We start from the raw sequence: 18,974 nt of genomic DNA on the forward strand, positions 1-18,974 counted from the left end.
ATTGTTGGATAAAATGAAGCAGTGAGGGATCACTCATTCATCTAAGATCATTAAAAACGACAAATCGTTCTCAATAATACCAACCGTTAATAAAAGAAATCAGATTCAAAATACAACTCGCACGATTCTCTCATAAATCCAGGATAATTCCAATACCGAAACACTTATCAATCCTAAAAAGAAAATAATTTGAAATCAGAAGAGAACACTATCAACTCTTTACAAATGAAACTAGCCGTGTACATGCAACAAAATTTCATGTCCAGAATCATTACAAGTCTAAGATCACTCAATGTTAAATACAAAATTATGACCTGACTTCAAATTCCCCTGCCCGAGTAAGAGCTCGAAAACCTTTATAAAAACGGTAAGGTACGGTCTTCAGATCTAGTTTATCTATTTGCAGACCAGAGAGGGCAACACCCATAATCCTAAAACCCACTTGAAATGTGGGAAAGACATGAAGGCGATCCAATCCAGTCTCCAGCACCAATGTTCCTGACATTGAAGGGGCTTTATCCTTTGGGATCCGACCAATTGACCAAGAGCATGTCTAATAGAAACAAAGAACGCTTCATATTACATCGCAAAAGTAGTACAAAGAAGTTCATATCTGACTATTTAGACTCCCTGGTTTCTACAGTAGATAAAAAAGGAAAAGAAAAGAGATATTGATGCATATTAGGTACCTTGTTAGCAAGGATGTTTACTATTCCATAATTCGAAGTCAGATCAGCTGATAAGATGCAAGAAGGAAGTTGAAACTGCAGAGTTACGTTATCAATTGTCTTTCCAGGATCATTTCTTATGCCAACCAATATACTCACACGGCATGCTCCACCATCTGAAGTCAATTGTGGCTTTACATATATCGGGGTGTTCTTCAATTTTCTAATTCTGAATAAAGAAAAGTGAAATGTTCAAACTTTTAGAGAAATAGAAAATTGGGAATATTATTGAATGAAATTCAACATTCACAATTATATCTTTATCTAAACTGACTTCTCAAATGAAGGTTCCAAATCCTAATTCAGACATCAACAAAAGGCCGGACACCGTACCTGTAACTCATAAGCTTAAATTGTCCATCAGGAGGCACAAAGGAAAGAATTTGATTGGATTCCCAGGGCTGATATCTAACACAGGGATGGAACCTCACATCATCAAGGATTGAAGGATTTGCAAATGAAAGAGTCAAATCAGGAAGACCTGTGATATGGGAATTCACTTGAACCTCACCATTGATCTCACATTTCACCAGAACTCCATCCCTGAATCAACAGAATTTTTAGCAATGAGTATAAAAGAAGCTGAAAGAAATCGTGCATAAGATACCAACTACTATAGAGGAGTCTCAGGATCATTGAAAAAGTTCAGCCATATAAAGTTCCACAAGTTCAGGCTTCCAGCAATCAGTAATATGCTGTTCACAAAGGTTGCAAAAGGCTAAGGAGGGAAATGGAGAGGCAATAAAGGGATGAAAAAGAATCCAAAGATCTCTGTTTCTTCAACTCCTTTCTTTGTTAGAAATGGAGATCACGTAATTTAAAAAAGTATATCAATTTGAGTTATCCACTACCCTATGATCATTTCTCTGCCAGATACCTAGCTATTCATTAAACATAATGAATGATTTCATCTAGCCGCTTTGCTTAATATTTTTATTGGAAATGTAATACATGTTGTTGTATTATTTCAAGGAATATTTAGTTTGCAAGTTAAGCAATGAAACAATGAACTCTAATCCGGTAAAAGAAGACTGAGTTAGTGCCAACCCAGATGAGGGGAGAAAAAGAAAACTACACTACTAAGTAATACAATAGCCTATCCCACTAATACATTTTCAACATTAATGAATTATAGTAATAATTTCTTCTTTAAAGGTAAACGAGTACAGCACATAATTATTTCTTTTGCATGTAGTCTTAGATTCATAGCTTGAAGTCTTTAACTTTTCAAGTTTGCCACTATAACTAATCAATAGGACCATAATAAAAAAGGATAAATGAATCACCCATAAAATTATCAATGTTAAGAAGTGAAAGACAACAATTGGATCAGATAGACCTGTTTATTGTTGCATCCATTTCTTCAACAAGATCTACATAAACTTCATTGTTGGCATACTTTGTGTCTGCCGTTCTCCAGGGAACAAGAGATGCAGTAGCAACTGGAAGGGTATCACTCACATTGGAGCTGCTTCCAGTCACAACACTCAAGACTTTGCTAACAATATTTGGTGGAGCTATCATCTCTTGCAGGATATTAGGTTCCGTAGTTAGCGGGAAGCCATTGTCTATCATCTCATCCAGAAGCTACAATACAAAAACAACGCAATTAAATTTTGCCTCTAAACAACAAATCAATGGGGGGCAAAAACTCGAAACAAACACTTTAGCAACTCTTAATACCTCATATACAATGACAAAGTTGTCTTTGATCAAGTCTTCATTCAACCCCCCAAGATAATCATTGAGAACATCAGCTACCCTACAAAGGAACTAAAAATCAGATGGTTAAAAAAACAAACACAGTAGCATTGGTGATTGAGTTGCAATTATAACTGGGAACACACATACCTCAATGGCCATCAATGGAGGCATTTCGACTTGAGTGCAGGCCAAAAAAGTGATCCCCTCACGAAAAACTTGGAATAGATAATGTGTGGGAGAAGCAATAACTGGCTGTTGCTATACAGAGAGAAGAGAAGAAGGTAAATAAAAGTAAAGGGTAGAGAAAAAATGAAATTTTTAGGAATGAAAATGAAAACCTTGAAGGAATCAGGTTGAGAAATGGCTTGGTCCCAGAACCAGGCACATATGGAGCGATCTACGCGGTGCCCACTAAGCTGTTTCTCTAGCATTACCTCTCTGAGGAATCCAATTTTCAGAGTCAATGAAAATTCAAATTGGAAATGGGGAATTGAATCGCGAATTGAGTAAATTGGGATGAAGTTCATTTGAAATTCGAATGACCTAGACAGAGTAAGGGAATGCGTGAATCTTACCCGGAATCTGACAGAAGAAATATGCACTGCAACATCTTTCGCTCTCTTTCTCTAAATCAAAGCTGGGAAACAAGGGAAGGAAGGGAAGGGAGAAAGTGATGTTTAATAAGGTTTGTGAAAGTTTGTCGTGAAGAAAATGGAATCTCCATCAATTCACAAAGGTCGATACAAGCTACGTCAGTTTCCTCGTCCAGGAGTTGAGACACCACTGATCATTGCCCATCCAAAAACCAATTTTCTCTACTAAAATACTTCAATTATAAGTGATAAAAAAAGTGAAAGTTATATAAAAAATAAATATGCATAATTATAATCAAATAATGTTCTTTTTTAATCAGATAATAAACATTTATAATAATCTAATAATAAAAATATATATATATTTGCTGTGATTTGATAAAAAAAATAATTTTAAATCAGTCAACGTAATTGAGATGTGTTTTTATTAATTCTAATTATAAATTTACATTAATATATATATATATATATATTAAAAAGTGGAAGAATTGATTTTCCAACAAGAACTTCTTAAACTCTAAGCACAGCAGAAAATAATCTTGCATTTGTTTCCCTAAGATTTCAAAAGGGGAGCAATCAGGCAACCAAATCATGCACTTAAAAAGAATTAATATCTTTTCCGAATGTGGTTTAAGAATTTCTCTCGAAATATTGGTTATGTACAAAAGGATTATATGTTTTGAAAAACTTTTTACTCCCTGAATTCACCATGTTGTTCATGTTGACTCCGAGTTGAAGGATTTTTAGTACACAGGCACAAGGGTTTAATATACACCAGTAAGAGTATTTTTTTTTCCTCTATGTTCATAAGGATTAAGGAACATCATGAACTCGTGTGAATGTTTTAGTTAATTTAATGAATATGTGTTAGTTAATTTCAATGCACACAAGATTTTCATGACTCATTGTTTGAAAATAAATTTTGAAGAAAAAACACGAGCTATCTAATCTCCTCCTCACGTTTCATAAGTTTTCTTCTAATATAACTTTCTGTACCTAGCAAGATGAATATACGCGCATTGTTTCCGCTTCAAGTCAAAACTATTTATCGCAATCGTTTGATTATTAGTTTTACATTAATTTTGGTCAATGAGTCGATCATTATCCACAATTTCAACTTTTCAATATGATAGTATAAGCACTAACATGTAATGATGAGAAACTACCTAATACGATAACAAACTCTATAATAAAATGATAAGCGCGACAAAAATAAATTTTCATGAGTATCAATAGCGCAAAATAAAAATTAAAGAACTCAGAGACATTAACGTAAAAAATTCATCAATGCAAAGATAAAAATCACGGGTCGTCCAGATTAAAGAAACAACTTCACTATAATCAATGAAGATATAAGAGAACTTCTAACAAGTGCAGGAAAACATGCTCCAAACAGTCAAATTAAAACAAACCCTCAATTGGTACGATAGAGACAAGAAGATAAAATCTCAAACTATAGAGCAAATAATGCGAAAAACTTATCTCTCTTTACAAATATCTTTTTCCCGATTCAACCAAACAATTTGAATTATCACACGCGTAGAACCTGCTGTCCAAAAATCATCCCAATCCAACGGTGAACAAATACGCAGTTGCAATCTGAAAAACGTTCTTTAGTGGGTATACAAAAATCACATACAAATAAGTCTCTTTCACTTTATCTCCCTTTCTAATTTGACTCATCTCCACTTAAATAAGTGAAACATACGAGTCTTCTCATTTTGACCTTTACTTCACATAAGAAGGGAGTCCAACAAACCCAACAAATATCCTCTCACAACTGTGTGGAGGTAACCGCCAAATTGACAATCTTAGAACAAGCTTCAAACTTTTCTCTTAGTAATGTCTTAGTCATCATATCAGCGCCATTAAAAGATTTCACCTTCAAAGGGTCACAAACATATGAATGCTGACTGTAATGTAGATGAGACCCGTGAGGCAATTGTTCTAGTGTGTATGCAAAAATCACAATGATTTTCTCTCTCCTTCTTTCTCTCTCAATGATTTGTAATTGTTTTTCTCTCTCAAATGAATCCCTCTCACTATATCTCGCTCTCTAATTTGACTCTCTCTCTACTTAAATACGTAAGACATACGAACCTTCTCATTTGGGTTTTTACTTCACATAGGAAGAGAGCAAAAAAAACCCAACATGTGAAATGGTAGAGTGGATAGAGAATAATGTGATTTCTTAAACCTCCAATGCTAACAAAACAACAAAGAAAAAATATGATTTACACTTTAAAAAAGTAAGTATTTTACCATGTAATTTGAGAATAATAGTCTTACTCAAGCAGTAACATTGTAAGATACAAAATTTTGCATGTGGTTCCTCATACTCTATGCAACTTGCCTCATACTCTCCCGCTGAGTCATCTAGCTGATTGCAGAACTGGGCGAGAGCTACCTCTCCTCTTTCGGGCTTGCATACTATAAATAGTCTAATATACTTTTCCTCGGAGATATACTAGAATAGGGAGTTCACTTAATCCATGTATATATCCTATAAAATAAAACTTTTCTCAAGACTTTCTTTGTATGTAGGATAGGTGGTTTTGGGATAGCGATTTAATTTGCAGAGTTTTCTTCTGCAGCTGATGTTGGTAATAGATACCTCAGACAACACTGAATGCTGACTGTAATGTAGATGAGACCCGTGAGGCAATTGTTCTAGAGACAAATTGTTGAATCCGCTTCTTAGCATCTGAAAATAACTAAGCAGCGTTATCCATTGCAAGATGTTTGTCCATTGAATAAATATAAAAGATTGCCGGACAAAAAGGAACATTTATGCGGAACATAAAACCATCTGTCTCGTGGGTATGTCCCCCTTCTTGTTCCCTTAATAGAATAATGATACCTCAGACAAACAAGAAAGAGAATGCAACTCTTTCATTGAACTACGTATGTCATTTTTCCATAGGGACTACAAGGAAGGAGATATGAATTGAGGAAACTTGATTTAAATCCAGGATATGAGATGAAACTAGGCTATGAGGAACTCCCAAGGCATGTATGTTTCATGCATATGCACATGAGTACATGACCACATCAATTGAAATGAAATGTGTTCATGGAGTGCAATGCTGAAAACTTTGATGCAACAGATGAAAATAAATACAGAACTGAAAGTTCATCCTCACAAAAAAAAAATGCGAGGCAATATTACAATTTACAAAAAGTTATTCGTTCTGTTTTCCGTTTTCACATTTACATAATCATGCCAAAATAAATTTTCCTTTTTATTTAACCATTGCCAGTGCAAGTGTAATACCATTTCTACTAGATTAACGATGACAATGACAAGAATATCTTTGGTTGGGGGTCAACATAGACTGAGAGCATACTTATGATCTTATGAAATGACCCTGTTAACCCAAAAACGCCCAAATTATAGGTTGTAATTTGTAGGCAAAATAAACAAGAATGTAGTTTAAAAAGCATCAATTATCATAAAATCCTACATAGGTATAGTGGCATCTACCGCGTTTGACCAGGATATCATAACCCAACCAGATAAGTGATTAAGTCATGTTGAGGCCTAATAGTGCCCATCGCACCAGCCCGGGAATTGATAAGAAAAATCTTAAATTTTCGTTTGACACAAACAATGAATTCTAAACATGTGTTGCATTTGCATAGAATCCCCATAAGAGAAACAGATGCCATCAGATAATTTGCCTTGATTTCAACTCTTGAAGATGACATATTATTGTATGTTAATAATATAATGAATTAATTTATGTTGGGAGAATGGTAGTGGCAAATTAGAGTGAGCAAGTCTTCACTTGGAACTGAAAATTCCAGTATCTCTTTATTTCCAGCAATTGACCCCATCAAACCAATATTATTAGCCATATCAGAAAATACGATTTCAAGAACATCAACAAACTAGCATACTCTTTTGGCATTCGGTAAAACCAACAATATTTGCAATACAGAGGGTCAAACAAACTCCAACAACTAGGAGGTAATCAGCTTGAAGCCTTATGAGAGAGAATATTGCCAGCATAGTCCATGCAACTGCCTATAGAAGAATACACAAAAAAATGATGATTTATCAGAGAACATAATTATTGGGTGGGGGGTTATGCAAAATGTAAAGCAGAGGCCAAACTCAGATTCTATGTACTATCCCCTTCTTTGATTTTTGAAAAAATACCATACATAACCAAAGGATATTAAGAAAAAATTGGAATGCCATCACATGCTCTAACGTGTGACCAATCGATGTTTTCTTACTGTAAGGTAAAGCGTCCACCAGAAAAGCCATGAATCTTTCTTGTTCATCCGAGCCAATGACTGGACGAAAAACAAACACCATATGTAAGATGGAAGTACCTTCATAGCATTTGGATTGCAATCTTATGCAACTCAGCAGAGACATAACAGGATAGAGAGAGATTATTCAAAAAGTAAGATAACAACATGCAAGTTGCAACTGAGCAAAACAAGCAATTTGCACCTGCTGATCAAGAGACTCAAATTTCCAAACACTCTCACCCAGATCATTGATTTCATTCCACCACCTCAAACCAACTAAAATTCTCCCACTCAGATTCTTGACTACCCAAAAATCAAGAGCGGCGAGAAGGACAGTCATCACAAAAATGATGACAAAGTTATCAATGAAGAGGGCGGAGAGAATGTAAAATGCCAAAGCCGCAGCCTGCGAGATACAAAAACTGAAAAACATTACGTTTAAGAACAAAGAATTGTCGTATAGAGAAAGATACGAGACATTCAAACAGTGGAATAAAATAAAGTGAACCTTGAAGAGAACATGAAAGAAGCAAGTGTTTGGATTAGCGTAGTTTTCACCTACAGGCTGCAAGTAGAGTACAATTTGATGAATTAGCTATCTAAAAAAAGGGAACACTAATATAATATCTACAAATTAGAAGTTATATTTGGGATGATTTCTGATTGTTTGACAATGTAAAAAACTCTATACTCACAGCATGGAAATTGAATTCACAAAGAAATCCGTTTTCTTTGCTGCTCCCAGATATTGACAGTGAACAGAAGCCTAAAATGATTTAGTCGTACGTACATTAGACTGAATTAGCACAAAAAATATATTTCCGGCACACAATTTCATTAGGCCCAGCCACAGTTTAATTTCATTGTTCTTCAACATGAACGGGAGAAAAAAATAAAAAAGAGAATGTAACTAACAGAGCACGGGAGAATGAAATAAAAAATTGAACAAGCAAATTAGATCTTATGATCATCGAAATGAGACATGAGTCTCCATAGGAACGAAATACAGAAAAAATGATAGAAACTACACATACATGGCCGAGATCCATAGCTGATCTTGGTAAACAGTGTTTACACACTAAACTATTAACTACGGAAAGAAAGAGAAAGAGAGCGCCATAACTAACTGATCGTATAAATGTTCTTTTTTCATTTTTTTTTTTCTGTTCAAATACGTATTTCTGTTTTTTTTCCTTTCTTTTTCCTGCACGCTATAGGCTTTATTGGGCCATGCATATGGCAAGCCCATTTTAATGACGCCTTTTATTTACACCTCCATTTTTCCGTTTTACATGTCCGCTTTAACTTTTTTCACAAAAATACCCTTCTCAAAATTATTTTCGCTCAATATTAAAAAAAAAAAGAGATTCATTTTTGTAAAGGACTTTTTGCCAAAAGAAGATACAGTGCGAAGAGTAAAAACGATAGTGCAAATAGCAAGGCCCAATTTACATTTTTCCTGATAACTTGCATACAGGCCGGGCCCATCTATAAATGCTTGGTCTGTTCTTCACTTACCAGCACCCGAAAGCTATTGCACTAATTTATTATGATTTGGTGTGTGTTGTTCTTGGCTTGGAATCTTAATCAGGAATTTTTCTTGCATAGGCACAAGTTTTGTCTAGGTACATTGACGTCACATGAGTAGAGGTGAGCAATAATATAAGTGGTGCAATTTTTTATCTAAAAAATGAATGAATGTTAAAGAGGGAGGGAAATGAGAGGCTGTGGATGGAGAGACGTTTTCTTATCATAAGCAAAGAAGAGGTGGGGAGTTAGTTAGTTTAGTTGGGTGAGGGAAAGAGAAGCCACTTCCAATTTCACACACACACAGCAACACACTGCACTGTGTGGAAAGTAAGCATGGCAAGAGTGGTGGCACTCCAACAGAACCAACTATCTTTCTCTCCCTTAGCTTCCTCTCTTTTTGACTTCAGTGGAACCAGACTTCAAACTCAACTTCAGGTCCTCATATTCATCATCACTATCATTACATGCAGTTCTTGTCTCTTTTTAATTCCAAATTCAATTCTATGTCTGCATTTAGCAGTAGATGGTGAACAACATTCTATGTTCATGTATGTATTTATTACTAGTACTTGGTTGGTAATCTCACTTGAACAATTCTTGTACTTGTCTTGTTGAGTTGAATTGAATTATATGCTTTCCACAAACATGGAGTTAACCACAAAAATTTATGCATCCAAGTGATGAATAGAGATCATATATTCGTCCCTAACTCCCAACATGCTTATTTTGGGTACAGTTCAAGAGAAAACTATGCCATCCAAAAGGGTCTTTCTACGTCTCGGCATCGAGCACCAAGAAAATCCTAATAATGGGAGGCACCAGGTTTATTGGTGTGTTTTTATCTAGGCTCCTTGTTAAAGAGGGTCACCAGGTATGACTTACTTATTTCTCATTAACTCTGTGTATGCCTGTGTTTGTTTGGAGAATAATTTTTCAAGGAGTGATATTTTTTAAAACCTTTTATACCTATGTTTGGTAATTTTATATAGTTTCAATATTTTGATGATAAAACATGTGAATTTGGCAGGTGACTTTATTCACAAGAGGTAAAGCGCCTGTCACTCAACAGTTGCCAGGTGAATCAGACAATGATTATGCTGATTTTTCTTCCAAGGTATGTTAATTGTAAATGTAAACTACAAAACATTGGACTAACCTTGTAAGGCATGATGTGAATGTATGACTTTTCATCTTTGTTACTATTATAACCGGAGCATTTACTCTGTGTAGTATTTTTAATTTCCCAGATCTTGCATTTGAAAGGAGACAGGAAGGACTTTGACTTTGTAAAATCCAGTCTCTCGGCAGAGGGATTTGATGTTGTTTATGACATAAATGGTGTGCAAATTCCTACTTGTTCACACCTTCTGTGCTTATTTTTCACCTACAATTTCATAATATATGTTACTCTTCGGGTTCAAATCACCATTTTTCATAACATATCTCTCTTCATAATATATTTTTCAGGACGTGAGGCAGATGAAGTTGAGCCCATACTGGATGCGCTGCCTAATCTGGAACAGTAAGCTTCCTAATCTGTCTTTGATGTATTTTAGAAGTCTAATCAGCTAAAAAATAAAAGCAAATTGTCATTGTTCAATTCATTAATGAGTTACATAGTCAATTGAATTTGATTACTCTTTAAAAAAAATTATTGCACAATTCTCGTTCATCATATTTAACATTCAATATAGATAATCATTTGTAATGGGGATGATTTATAAAGTTCTCCAATTCTTGGCTTAACAAGATAGTGTTTGAAATCTAGATGAAGCTATCAACTGTTATGCCTTGCCCTTCATCTGCTTTGATATGTAGATATTAAAATGTTTTATTAATTAGACAGGGTTAGACCTTAGGCGTATAAATGAATATCAATGTGAAATTGAATTGGCTTTTGTTTTCAAAGTCAAAGAGGAATTATAGTCAATGGTATCAAGGGTAAGATTAGTCAGAAAGTGTATGACGATTGATGCTTTAATAAAAAAAGATTATATATTAAATCTTTCATTTAAAAAGGGAAGACTTCTGTAACATAGCATGTGAAACATCTTAGCTTCACAAATACTTAAATTATAAAATTTTAATTGCATATAAAGAAAAAGTCTCTGGTAATATTTTGTACTATGCCTTCAATCTCCATCTTGTTTATAATTTTCTCAATGTCAGGTTTATTTACTGCTCTTCTGCTGGTGTCTATCTCAAATCTGATCTATTACCTCATGCAGAGGTCAGTTTACATTTTATTACACCTATTTTCCTTTGATTTCAGAATTTTGTATTTATGATGCAATTATTGGGTCCTATCCTTCATATCATTAAGTTTTTCAGAATTATGCCATTTATGTAACTTTTTTCACAAAATTACTACTATGGTGCTTGCAAAAGATTAGTATGATTTAATTCATTAAACATAATATTGTGATTGGAGTGTCATATTCAGTTATTTGAACCTTTCGATAGTTTCACTGAAGGGAAGGGTGCACTATTCAAACTTAATTTTATGCACATGAATATGTCCTTTCTGAAATTTTCTCACTTTCCTATATAATTAATTTCCCTTTTCTTTTAACTTCCTGCTTCTTGGTGATAGACAGATGCAGTTGATCCTAAGAGCAGACATTAATTTTATGCACATGAATATGTCCTTTCTGAAATTTTCTCACTTTCCTATATAATTAATTTCCCTTTTCTTTTAACTTCCTGCTTCTTGGTGATAGACAGATGCAGTTGATCCTAAGAGCAGACACAAGGGAAAGCTTGAGACAGAGAGTTTGCTGCAAGCAAGGGGTGTTAATTGGACTTCTATAAGGCCAGTCTATATCTATGGACCCTTGAACTACAACCCTGTTGAAGAGTGGTTCTTCCATAGATTGAAAGCCGGACGCCCAATTCCTATCCCCAGCTCAGGACTACAGATAACCCAACTTGGTCATGTTAAGGTATGAAATTTGCAATGTTACTCTTCTTTAGCTGGATCATATTCATTTTTCTACCAGAGTAATGTATCATATTCATGCCTACTATGTTCCATCTTGTAATTTGAGTATTTAGAGGCAGAAATATTTTGATTCAAAGCTACCTTTCTTCTTTTCTTGCTGTTACTTCTTAATCAACAGGAAGTTTTAATTGCTTGCCTTCTTGGAAGCTTTTGAAGATTAATAAATGATTTCCTGTGAATGGAACAGTAAGTACATTTATTGAGTTTTGTGATTTTGGCTAAAATATTCTTCAATTATGACAGGATTTGGCGACAGCTTTTATCCAAGTTCTTGGTAATGAGAAGGCCAGCAAGGAAGTATTCAACATCTCGGGAGAGAAGTATGTCACGTTTGACGGATTAGCAAGAGCATGTGCTAAGGTAAGTCATTCTTGCCTTGTCATATTTAAGGTGACCAATAGAGAGCAGTGGGAAAATGCCTTAATAAGTGAAACAATTAAATTTGAGACATGTATTTTAGTATTGTAATTTTTGTTTGTTTTGGCATTTTCCAGGCTGGTGGGTTCCCAGAGCCAGAGATCATTCACTACAACCCTAAAGATTTTGACTTTGGGAAAAAGAAATCATTTCCATTCCGTGACCAGGTGATAAAAACGACCACACAAATCTGATACAATTAGAAAAGGGGAGGGGGCAAGTGTTTGTAACTTTTATAGTTTATTAAAATTGACTAGTACATACTATATAGTCTAATGATATATTGAAACATATGTGATTTTGTTTGGGACACCACTTTGCCCAAATAATTTAATTAACAAAAGAAAAAACTGAATGGCGTGTTCTTTTTTCATTGGTGAAATTATGATGAATAATATTGATATTTTATTTTTCTTTGTTGTGCAGCATTTCTTTGCATCAATTGAGAAAGCAAAGAGAGTGCTTGGGTGGGAACCTGAATTTGGGCTTGTAGAGGGTCTTGCAGACTCGTACAACCTGGACTTTGGTAGAGGAACATACCGGAAAGAGGCTGATTTCTCAACAGATGACATAATTCTTGGAAAGAGTCTTGTTAGTGTATAAACTTTTCTATTTCAATTTTCAGTATTTCACTTATATGTAGAAAAGCTGTTCGGATTTTCTACATTAGGAAGTTGTGAAATATTCATGAGCTTTTCGTTCAGTATTTTTAAAATATATATATAATAAATTGTCTTATGCTGATATGTACCAAAAAGAAAATAGTTTATATTATGCTGATGATGGAAAATGGGCCGTGGATTCAAACAAAATAAATTATAAAACCCGACAGCCCCAACATGGCTTGAGTCCTTATCTTACTATCCACAATCCTTAGCCACTCTGTTCACCATTATACACACTCCACTACTAAATATAATTGGCAACTCATTCATAGGTGAATCTAACTATCTAACCCATTCACAACACATTCATATTTACCAAAAATTGTCTTTAGCTCAAGAGTTTCTTTGCAAGTATACCACCGGCTGCTACTTGCCGCTTCTGCCACCTTGAAGAACCAATTTCAGCCATCCAGCATTTCACCATTCATCATATTCCATTTAAAGTTTTTTTTTTTTTTTGCGGGGTAAATTGTGCTTCACTCTTGAGAAATATTTAACTTGCATTATCTTGATATCCTCCCTTTTTTTTCAAAAAATGTCCTTCTCCCTCTGAAAAATTATTAGATGGTTCATATTATTATGTTCTTAACTAATCTCTATATGATAAGTAATTAATTGTTATTAACTTTTTTTGTAAATTAAAATCTTTAACTGTTTTTTGTTAGCGCTAAAAATGGTTGACGATCAAAATAGCCATTTTAAAATGGCTGACATGTGCCCAATGCAAGTGAGCCCCAAAACGACCAAAATTTGAACAAAGCCCAATCATGTGCTGAAGAATCGAACGTGGGAGCAGCTAGAGGCAATTGCTTCAGGTCTACAGTGGCATAGACCACAAGTCCCCGTGATCTCCTGAAAATGTTGGTAGTAGTGAGTAGTTTTGTATAGGAAAAACGATTGATGAATGTATGCCTTTATAAATTGGAGTTTTCATGATGTATTCAAGGCCCGCAAACTAAATTCAATAAAATTTATCATTTTCAAGTACTTTACTTCGTTTACAATTTTATTTATCGCTTTCGTTACAGTTTTTTATTATAATTGCATAGGAATAGTAAAAGTTAGTCGAATTTCAGTTCGCTGAGTGTCAAGAAAATTTTGAAGGAAACTAGGAATCCAATCCAGAAATATAGAATTCAACTGCCCACAAGGAAATCACTTGTTGGTAATCAGTCATTTTCGCAACTAATCAATCAAATTTGGAACCAACAACTTCAAATTTTCATCTTATCAAAGAATCAAAGTGTCCAACTATTTACGCCAAATTAATAGATATTAATATGAACTAATATTCATCTTAACAACTCATGAATGTTTACATGTACAAAGTTAATTATCATATGTAAAATTGATTTAAATTGTTTTAATTTTTTATACGTAAATTAGATTTTAGTCATTACATCACGGATCATGACCAAAACAAAGTAATCATATTATAAAGAGAACAAAGAAAATCTTGCTTTAATTTCCCTAAATCACTCCAAGATCAAAGAAAGATATAAGTGGGGCCGTAAAGCTCCCAAAAACAAAGGAAATAAAAGAATAAAATTTACCGAAACTTGTCGGAATATATTATCGATTGCTAGTTATTGGAGAAGACAAAGAAATACTACGAATATTCTCAAACGAATATGTTCGGTTAGTCAAATTCTTTTGCTTTCTTACCAGTCAATTTTTCGAAGCCAGATATAGTTATTCTGTTGGTCCAACTTAACCATACAATCTACACTCAAAAGAGGATAACCGGAAAAAAAAAATGGTAGACTTTTCATTTTTAGCACAAAAAGCAAAGCATAGATATCCAAATATTTTAATGGTCGGTTGGGGGCGAAAAGTTCATAAACATTATCCTAAATATTACAAAAGAATAGATTAATGGTATATTTCACTTTCATTATCCTCAAAAATTGGGTTAAGTGTACGATGATGACCTAATTATATTTGAGCGTGTCTAGCTTTTAGACCAAACTAACCAAACCAGAAAAAAACGCCTATGCGCCGAGCCAGGGTTGGTCGAAGGAGGTACACTAATCGCAACGTGGCGCTACTAGGGCACCCCTTCAAGGTAATGCTGACACGTGTCCCACCGTAGAGAAACATACTGGGTGCTAGACACGCAATGGATATTATGGACCCCACAAAAAATAAAGCATACGCAATTAAAACTATTAATAAGAAAATAACGTGGGGTAAGAGAGTGGCCATGTGGAATGAACGTCGACGTGGCCTCAGTGTAATTGTGGACCCACTTAACCTAAGATGTTGATTAAGAACAGTCGTTTAATAGAAAGACACGTGTCGATAACGGTCGACGTGGCTGAGCATGAGGTGGGACAAAATGAATCCCCTAATTACGTAGGGGTAGTAGGGCCAGTCGGTGATGATATCCTATTGCGTGGGCGGTGGCAGTTAACCAGAAAACTATAATATTCTATGTTTTTGCCTTTACACTTTACAAATTCTTTTTTACTTAAATCAATATCTAAGATTATTAGTCTTCCAAGCCCTATATAAAACTATCTAAAAAGTCACTTCGTCTAAGTGATACTTATCTAATTCACTAGAAAATCATTCATCCACTTAAACAAGATTTTGAATTTCAACTTTGTAGATATAAAAAAATAGAAATGCAAAGAAAAAACTCTTATTAAAAATAATAAATTAAATATTTTAATAAAAATTAATCATCGATAAAATTAATAAATATTTTATATTAATAATATAATTATAAATAAAACTTATGAATATTATGAATCAATAATATAATAAAAAAAATTCTAATTCTACTACCATATAAAAAAAATCTCAATATACTCTATTATCACGATTTTGATTTGAATTGCGATCAATTTCTTTAGTTTACCACCGACATTTTATATGTAAGTTTTGCTTGCTAGCTAGATAGTTTTAAATTCGTTGATAGATAATGTAGCAACACGCTAACATTTTTTACATTGTTCACATTCCAAGTCGACGTGATAGTGAAAAAAATATCAAGAAAATAAAAGAAATTGAAAGCTAATAATAATAAATTAAATGTAGGAATAAGTGTCTTCTCTAAGCTATAGTGGTCTTTGTAATTTTTATATAATCCATTTATCAGTCTTTTAGTTTACCAATGTTATCTAGTAATTAACTACTCACGTAGCTCTTAAAAATATGTAGTAAAGTAAATAAAAAAGACCATAACATTTAAAAGTATTGAAGTAAACTTCGTGACAATTAAAAAGATTAAAAGGTAAACAAACACGTCACTTCATGATAAAATAAATTAAAATATATGAATGACACAAAACTTACGTGGTTTAAATTAGAGATAAACAAAAATTATGATATTCAAGGTAAATGCTTATCATATCGCAAAGTTAAATCCTAAAAGGATAAAAGAAAGAAAGAAAATATAAGGTTACTGCAATAATAAAAATAATATCAGAAATACATTTACAACATTAAATTTTAAAGTAGAAAAGAATTAAGCAAAAAAATAAGAGAGAGAGGAAGAAAAGAGAAATAAAGGGTTACTACGATGACAAAATAAAATATGTATAATAACACTACAGACAACGATATCCTCATTTTGTTTGTTGGGTACAAATTCAGACGATGGTTGTTTGCACATCAAATACGTGAGTCAGATGCTATTTTTACACTTAAGAGTTAGATGATCAAAATAAAATATGTAATAACATCAATGACAACAACATTATCCTCATATTATTTGAGTGGATACAAACTCAGCCGATGTTTGTTTGCAAACTAAATACATGCATGAGTAAGATGCTATTTTTATGTTCAGAAACAGATGAATAAAATAAAATTTGTAATTATTTGGTTGATACAATATTATTTTCATAATATTTGATTGATACAAACTTAGTTGGTGTTTGTTTGCAAATTAAATATACGTGTGAGATGTCATTTGGTAGGTATGAACTCAATTGATGTCAGATAAACAAAGTAAACTTTGTAATAACATCACCAACAACATTGTGCTCACATTGTTTGATTGGTAAAGTTAGTTGGTGCTTGTTTGCACACTAAATGTTAAATCAATTGATTTTTTAACATTAAGAACCAGAAGATGAAAAAATTGTGACATTACTAATAACATCAATCTCATATTATTTGGTGAATACAAACTCGATGAGTATTTGTTTGCACACTAAAACATGAGTCAAATGACATTTTTATATTAAGAGTCAAATAAACAAAATATAAATTATAATAACACCATTGACAACATTATCCTCATATCATTTGATTGATATAAATCTAGTCAGTGTTTGTTTGCACACTAAATACACGAATCAAATGAAATTTTTATTTTAAGAGTCAAATGAACAAAATAAAATCAACAATATAACATCAATAATAACATTATGATTACATTATTTGGTAAGTATGAACTCAATTGGTATTATTTTCACACTAAATATGTGAGTCAAATGACATTTTTTATCTTAAGAGTCAAATAAATAAATTAAACTTTATAATAACATCACCAACAACATTTTGCTTACATTTTTTATTCGTAAATTTGGTTGATGTTTATTTGCACAATAAATGTGCAAGTCGTCACCTTTTTACTTTGAGAGTCACATGAACAAAATAAAATATGTATTAAAATCAACGACATTATGTTCACATTCTTTAATAGAAATAAACTCAATCGGTATTTGTTTGTATACTAAATATGTGAGTAAAAAAATAACACTTTTATGTCAATAGCCTAAAAAGAACACAAAGATTATTATTAGTAACTCAAAATGAATAAAATAAATAGATTTGTCTAATTGACCCCAAGTAAAATAGAGTTAAACAATTCTGACTTAAATAACCAATAGAATTTAAATAATTCTCTTATTCTAAAATTTGATCATTAATGTTATGACTATTACATTTAATGTATCATCTTTCATTTATATGTAAAATTAAAACTTTATATTTATTAATAGAATTTTAATAATTATAATTATAATAAAATTATAAAATATTAAAATCTTAATAATTATTTTTTTAATTCACTTTAGATAAATAGTTATTATAAAAAACAAACTTTAGGTAAATATTTTTCATTTAATTTACATCTTCCAAGTATAATACTTGGAATATTTTTCAACATTTTCATTATAATTTTAATTAAAAATTGTAGATAAAAAGAAATTAAAAATTTATAGATACAAATTAAAAAAAAATTCCAGCCATATATATTTTTTTAAGGTGAATAAAGAATATAATAATTTAAAAAATAATTATTAAAATTTTAAGATTTTATAATTTTATTACACAGATATTTATGTATGGGGTATAACCAAGTCTTTATTTGCACATCAATGAATGAAAGAAAAATTAAAAATGATGCAATAAATGGAACCGTCATAACATTAATGATTGAATTCAAAATAAGATAATTATCTAAATTTTATTAGACATTATTGAATATGGGATGTTTAACCCTATTTTTACTTGAAGTCTACTTGAATATCCCTATATATAAATTGAAATATTAAGATTATATATTTATTTTATTTTTTGAATTTTATATAATAGATATAAAAATTATTTTATATGATATATTTTTTTATCAACATAAAAATGTGAAAAATATCGAGTTAGAGGTATCTTTTAAAATATACTAATTTATTCTATAATAAAGCATACACATCTAAAATTTAAAAAATTTCATTAGTAATAATTAAGGACAATTTTAATTGATTTTTCCTGAGACAACACTCTAAATAATAATAAGTTTTTGAAATATGTGTACATAAAAATATATTTAAATATTTATTGACATATCTAGTATATAATATACATTTATGAAAATTAAAAAAAATAATTAATAATATATTAAAAATTATTCTTATAAATTATAAAATGTATATTTAATATCAGTGAAAGTTACAAAATCTAGCCTAGTATCACTATATTTTACTATATATGGTACTGTCCCTGCGGGATCTCATCGCATGTAGATATAATTTGGGGAGATTTTATTTTTCTAAAAACTTATTAATTTCATGGATTAATTAAATTATAATTAATCAACTTCTTCTCTTCGTATGCTATACTT

General features: G+C 32.2%; 3 protein-coding genes across 7 annotated transcripts; 1 reads left to right on the forward strand and 2 right to left on the reverse strand.

The window, feature by feature from the left end:
- Positions 1–42: 42 nt before the first annotated feature.
- LOC100799191 (AP-3 complex subunit mu-1-like) lies at positions 43–3,247 on the reverse strand. Of its 2 annotated transcripts, none has more exon segments than NM_001255818.2 (8): positions 43–553; positions 690–897; positions 1,062–1,271; positions 2,068–2,315; positions 2,412–2,501; positions 2,580–2,690; positions 2,771–2,870; positions 3,008–3,224. In NM_001255818.2, coding segments are annotated over 8 exon segments (1,248 nt in total). In that variant the 5' UTR covers positions 3,043–3,224; the 3' UTR covers positions 43–307.
- A 3,595-nt stretch (positions 3,248–6,842) lies between these two features.
- Positions 6,843–8,429, reverse strand: LOC100795312 (Golgi apparatus membrane protein-like protein ECHIDNA). The gene is made up of 5 exons (XM_006604722.4): positions 8,323–8,429; positions 7,797–7,853; positions 7,491–7,694; positions 7,268–7,327; positions 6,843–7,052 (listed from the first exon to the last, which is right to left on the reverse strand). The coding sequence occupies exons 1-5, from the start codon at positions 8,335–8,337 to the stop codon at positions 6,909–6,911; spliced, it is 480 nt and encodes a 159-aa protein (XP_006604785.3). The 5' UTR covers positions 8,338–8,429; the 3' UTR covers positions 6,843–6,908.
- A 436-nt stretch (positions 8,430–8,865) lies between these two features.
- LOC100799721 (chloroplast stem-loop binding protein of 41 kDa b, chloroplastic) lies at positions 8,866–13,841 on the forward strand. Of its 4 annotated transcripts, XM_006604723.4 has the most exons (11): positions 8,866–9,253; positions 9,555–9,689; positions 9,846–9,932; positions 10,066–10,156; positions 10,286–10,340; positions 10,988–11,048; positions 11,539–11,760; positions 12,063–12,179; positions 12,314–12,403; positions 12,663–12,827; positions 13,567–13,841. In XM_006604723.4, exons 1-11 carry the CDS (start codon positions 9,152–9,154, stop codon positions 13,570–13,572), a joined length of 1,131 nt encoding a protein of 376 aa, XP_006604786.1. In that variant the 5' UTR covers positions 8,866–9,151; the 3' UTR covers positions 13,573–13,841. The 4 variants fall into 4 exon arrangements, with proteins under 4 accessions (XP_006604786.1, XP_003554610.1, XP_040868663.1 ...); XM_003554562.5 differs by lacking the exon at positions 13,567–13,841 and having other exon boundaries at positions 12,663–12,974; XM_041012729.1 differs by having other exon boundaries at positions 8,970–9,253; positions 10,066–10,340.
- Positions 13,842–18,974: the final 5,133 nt, after the last annotated feature.

The sequence above is a fragment of the Glycine max genome, chromosome 19 (assembly GCF_000004515.6).
Source record: "Glycine max cultivar Williams 82 chromosome 19, Glycine_max_v4.0, whole genome shotgun sequence".
Lineage (NCBI taxonomy): Eukaryota > Viridiplantae > Streptophyta > Magnoliopsida > Fabales > Fabaceae > Glycine > Glycine max.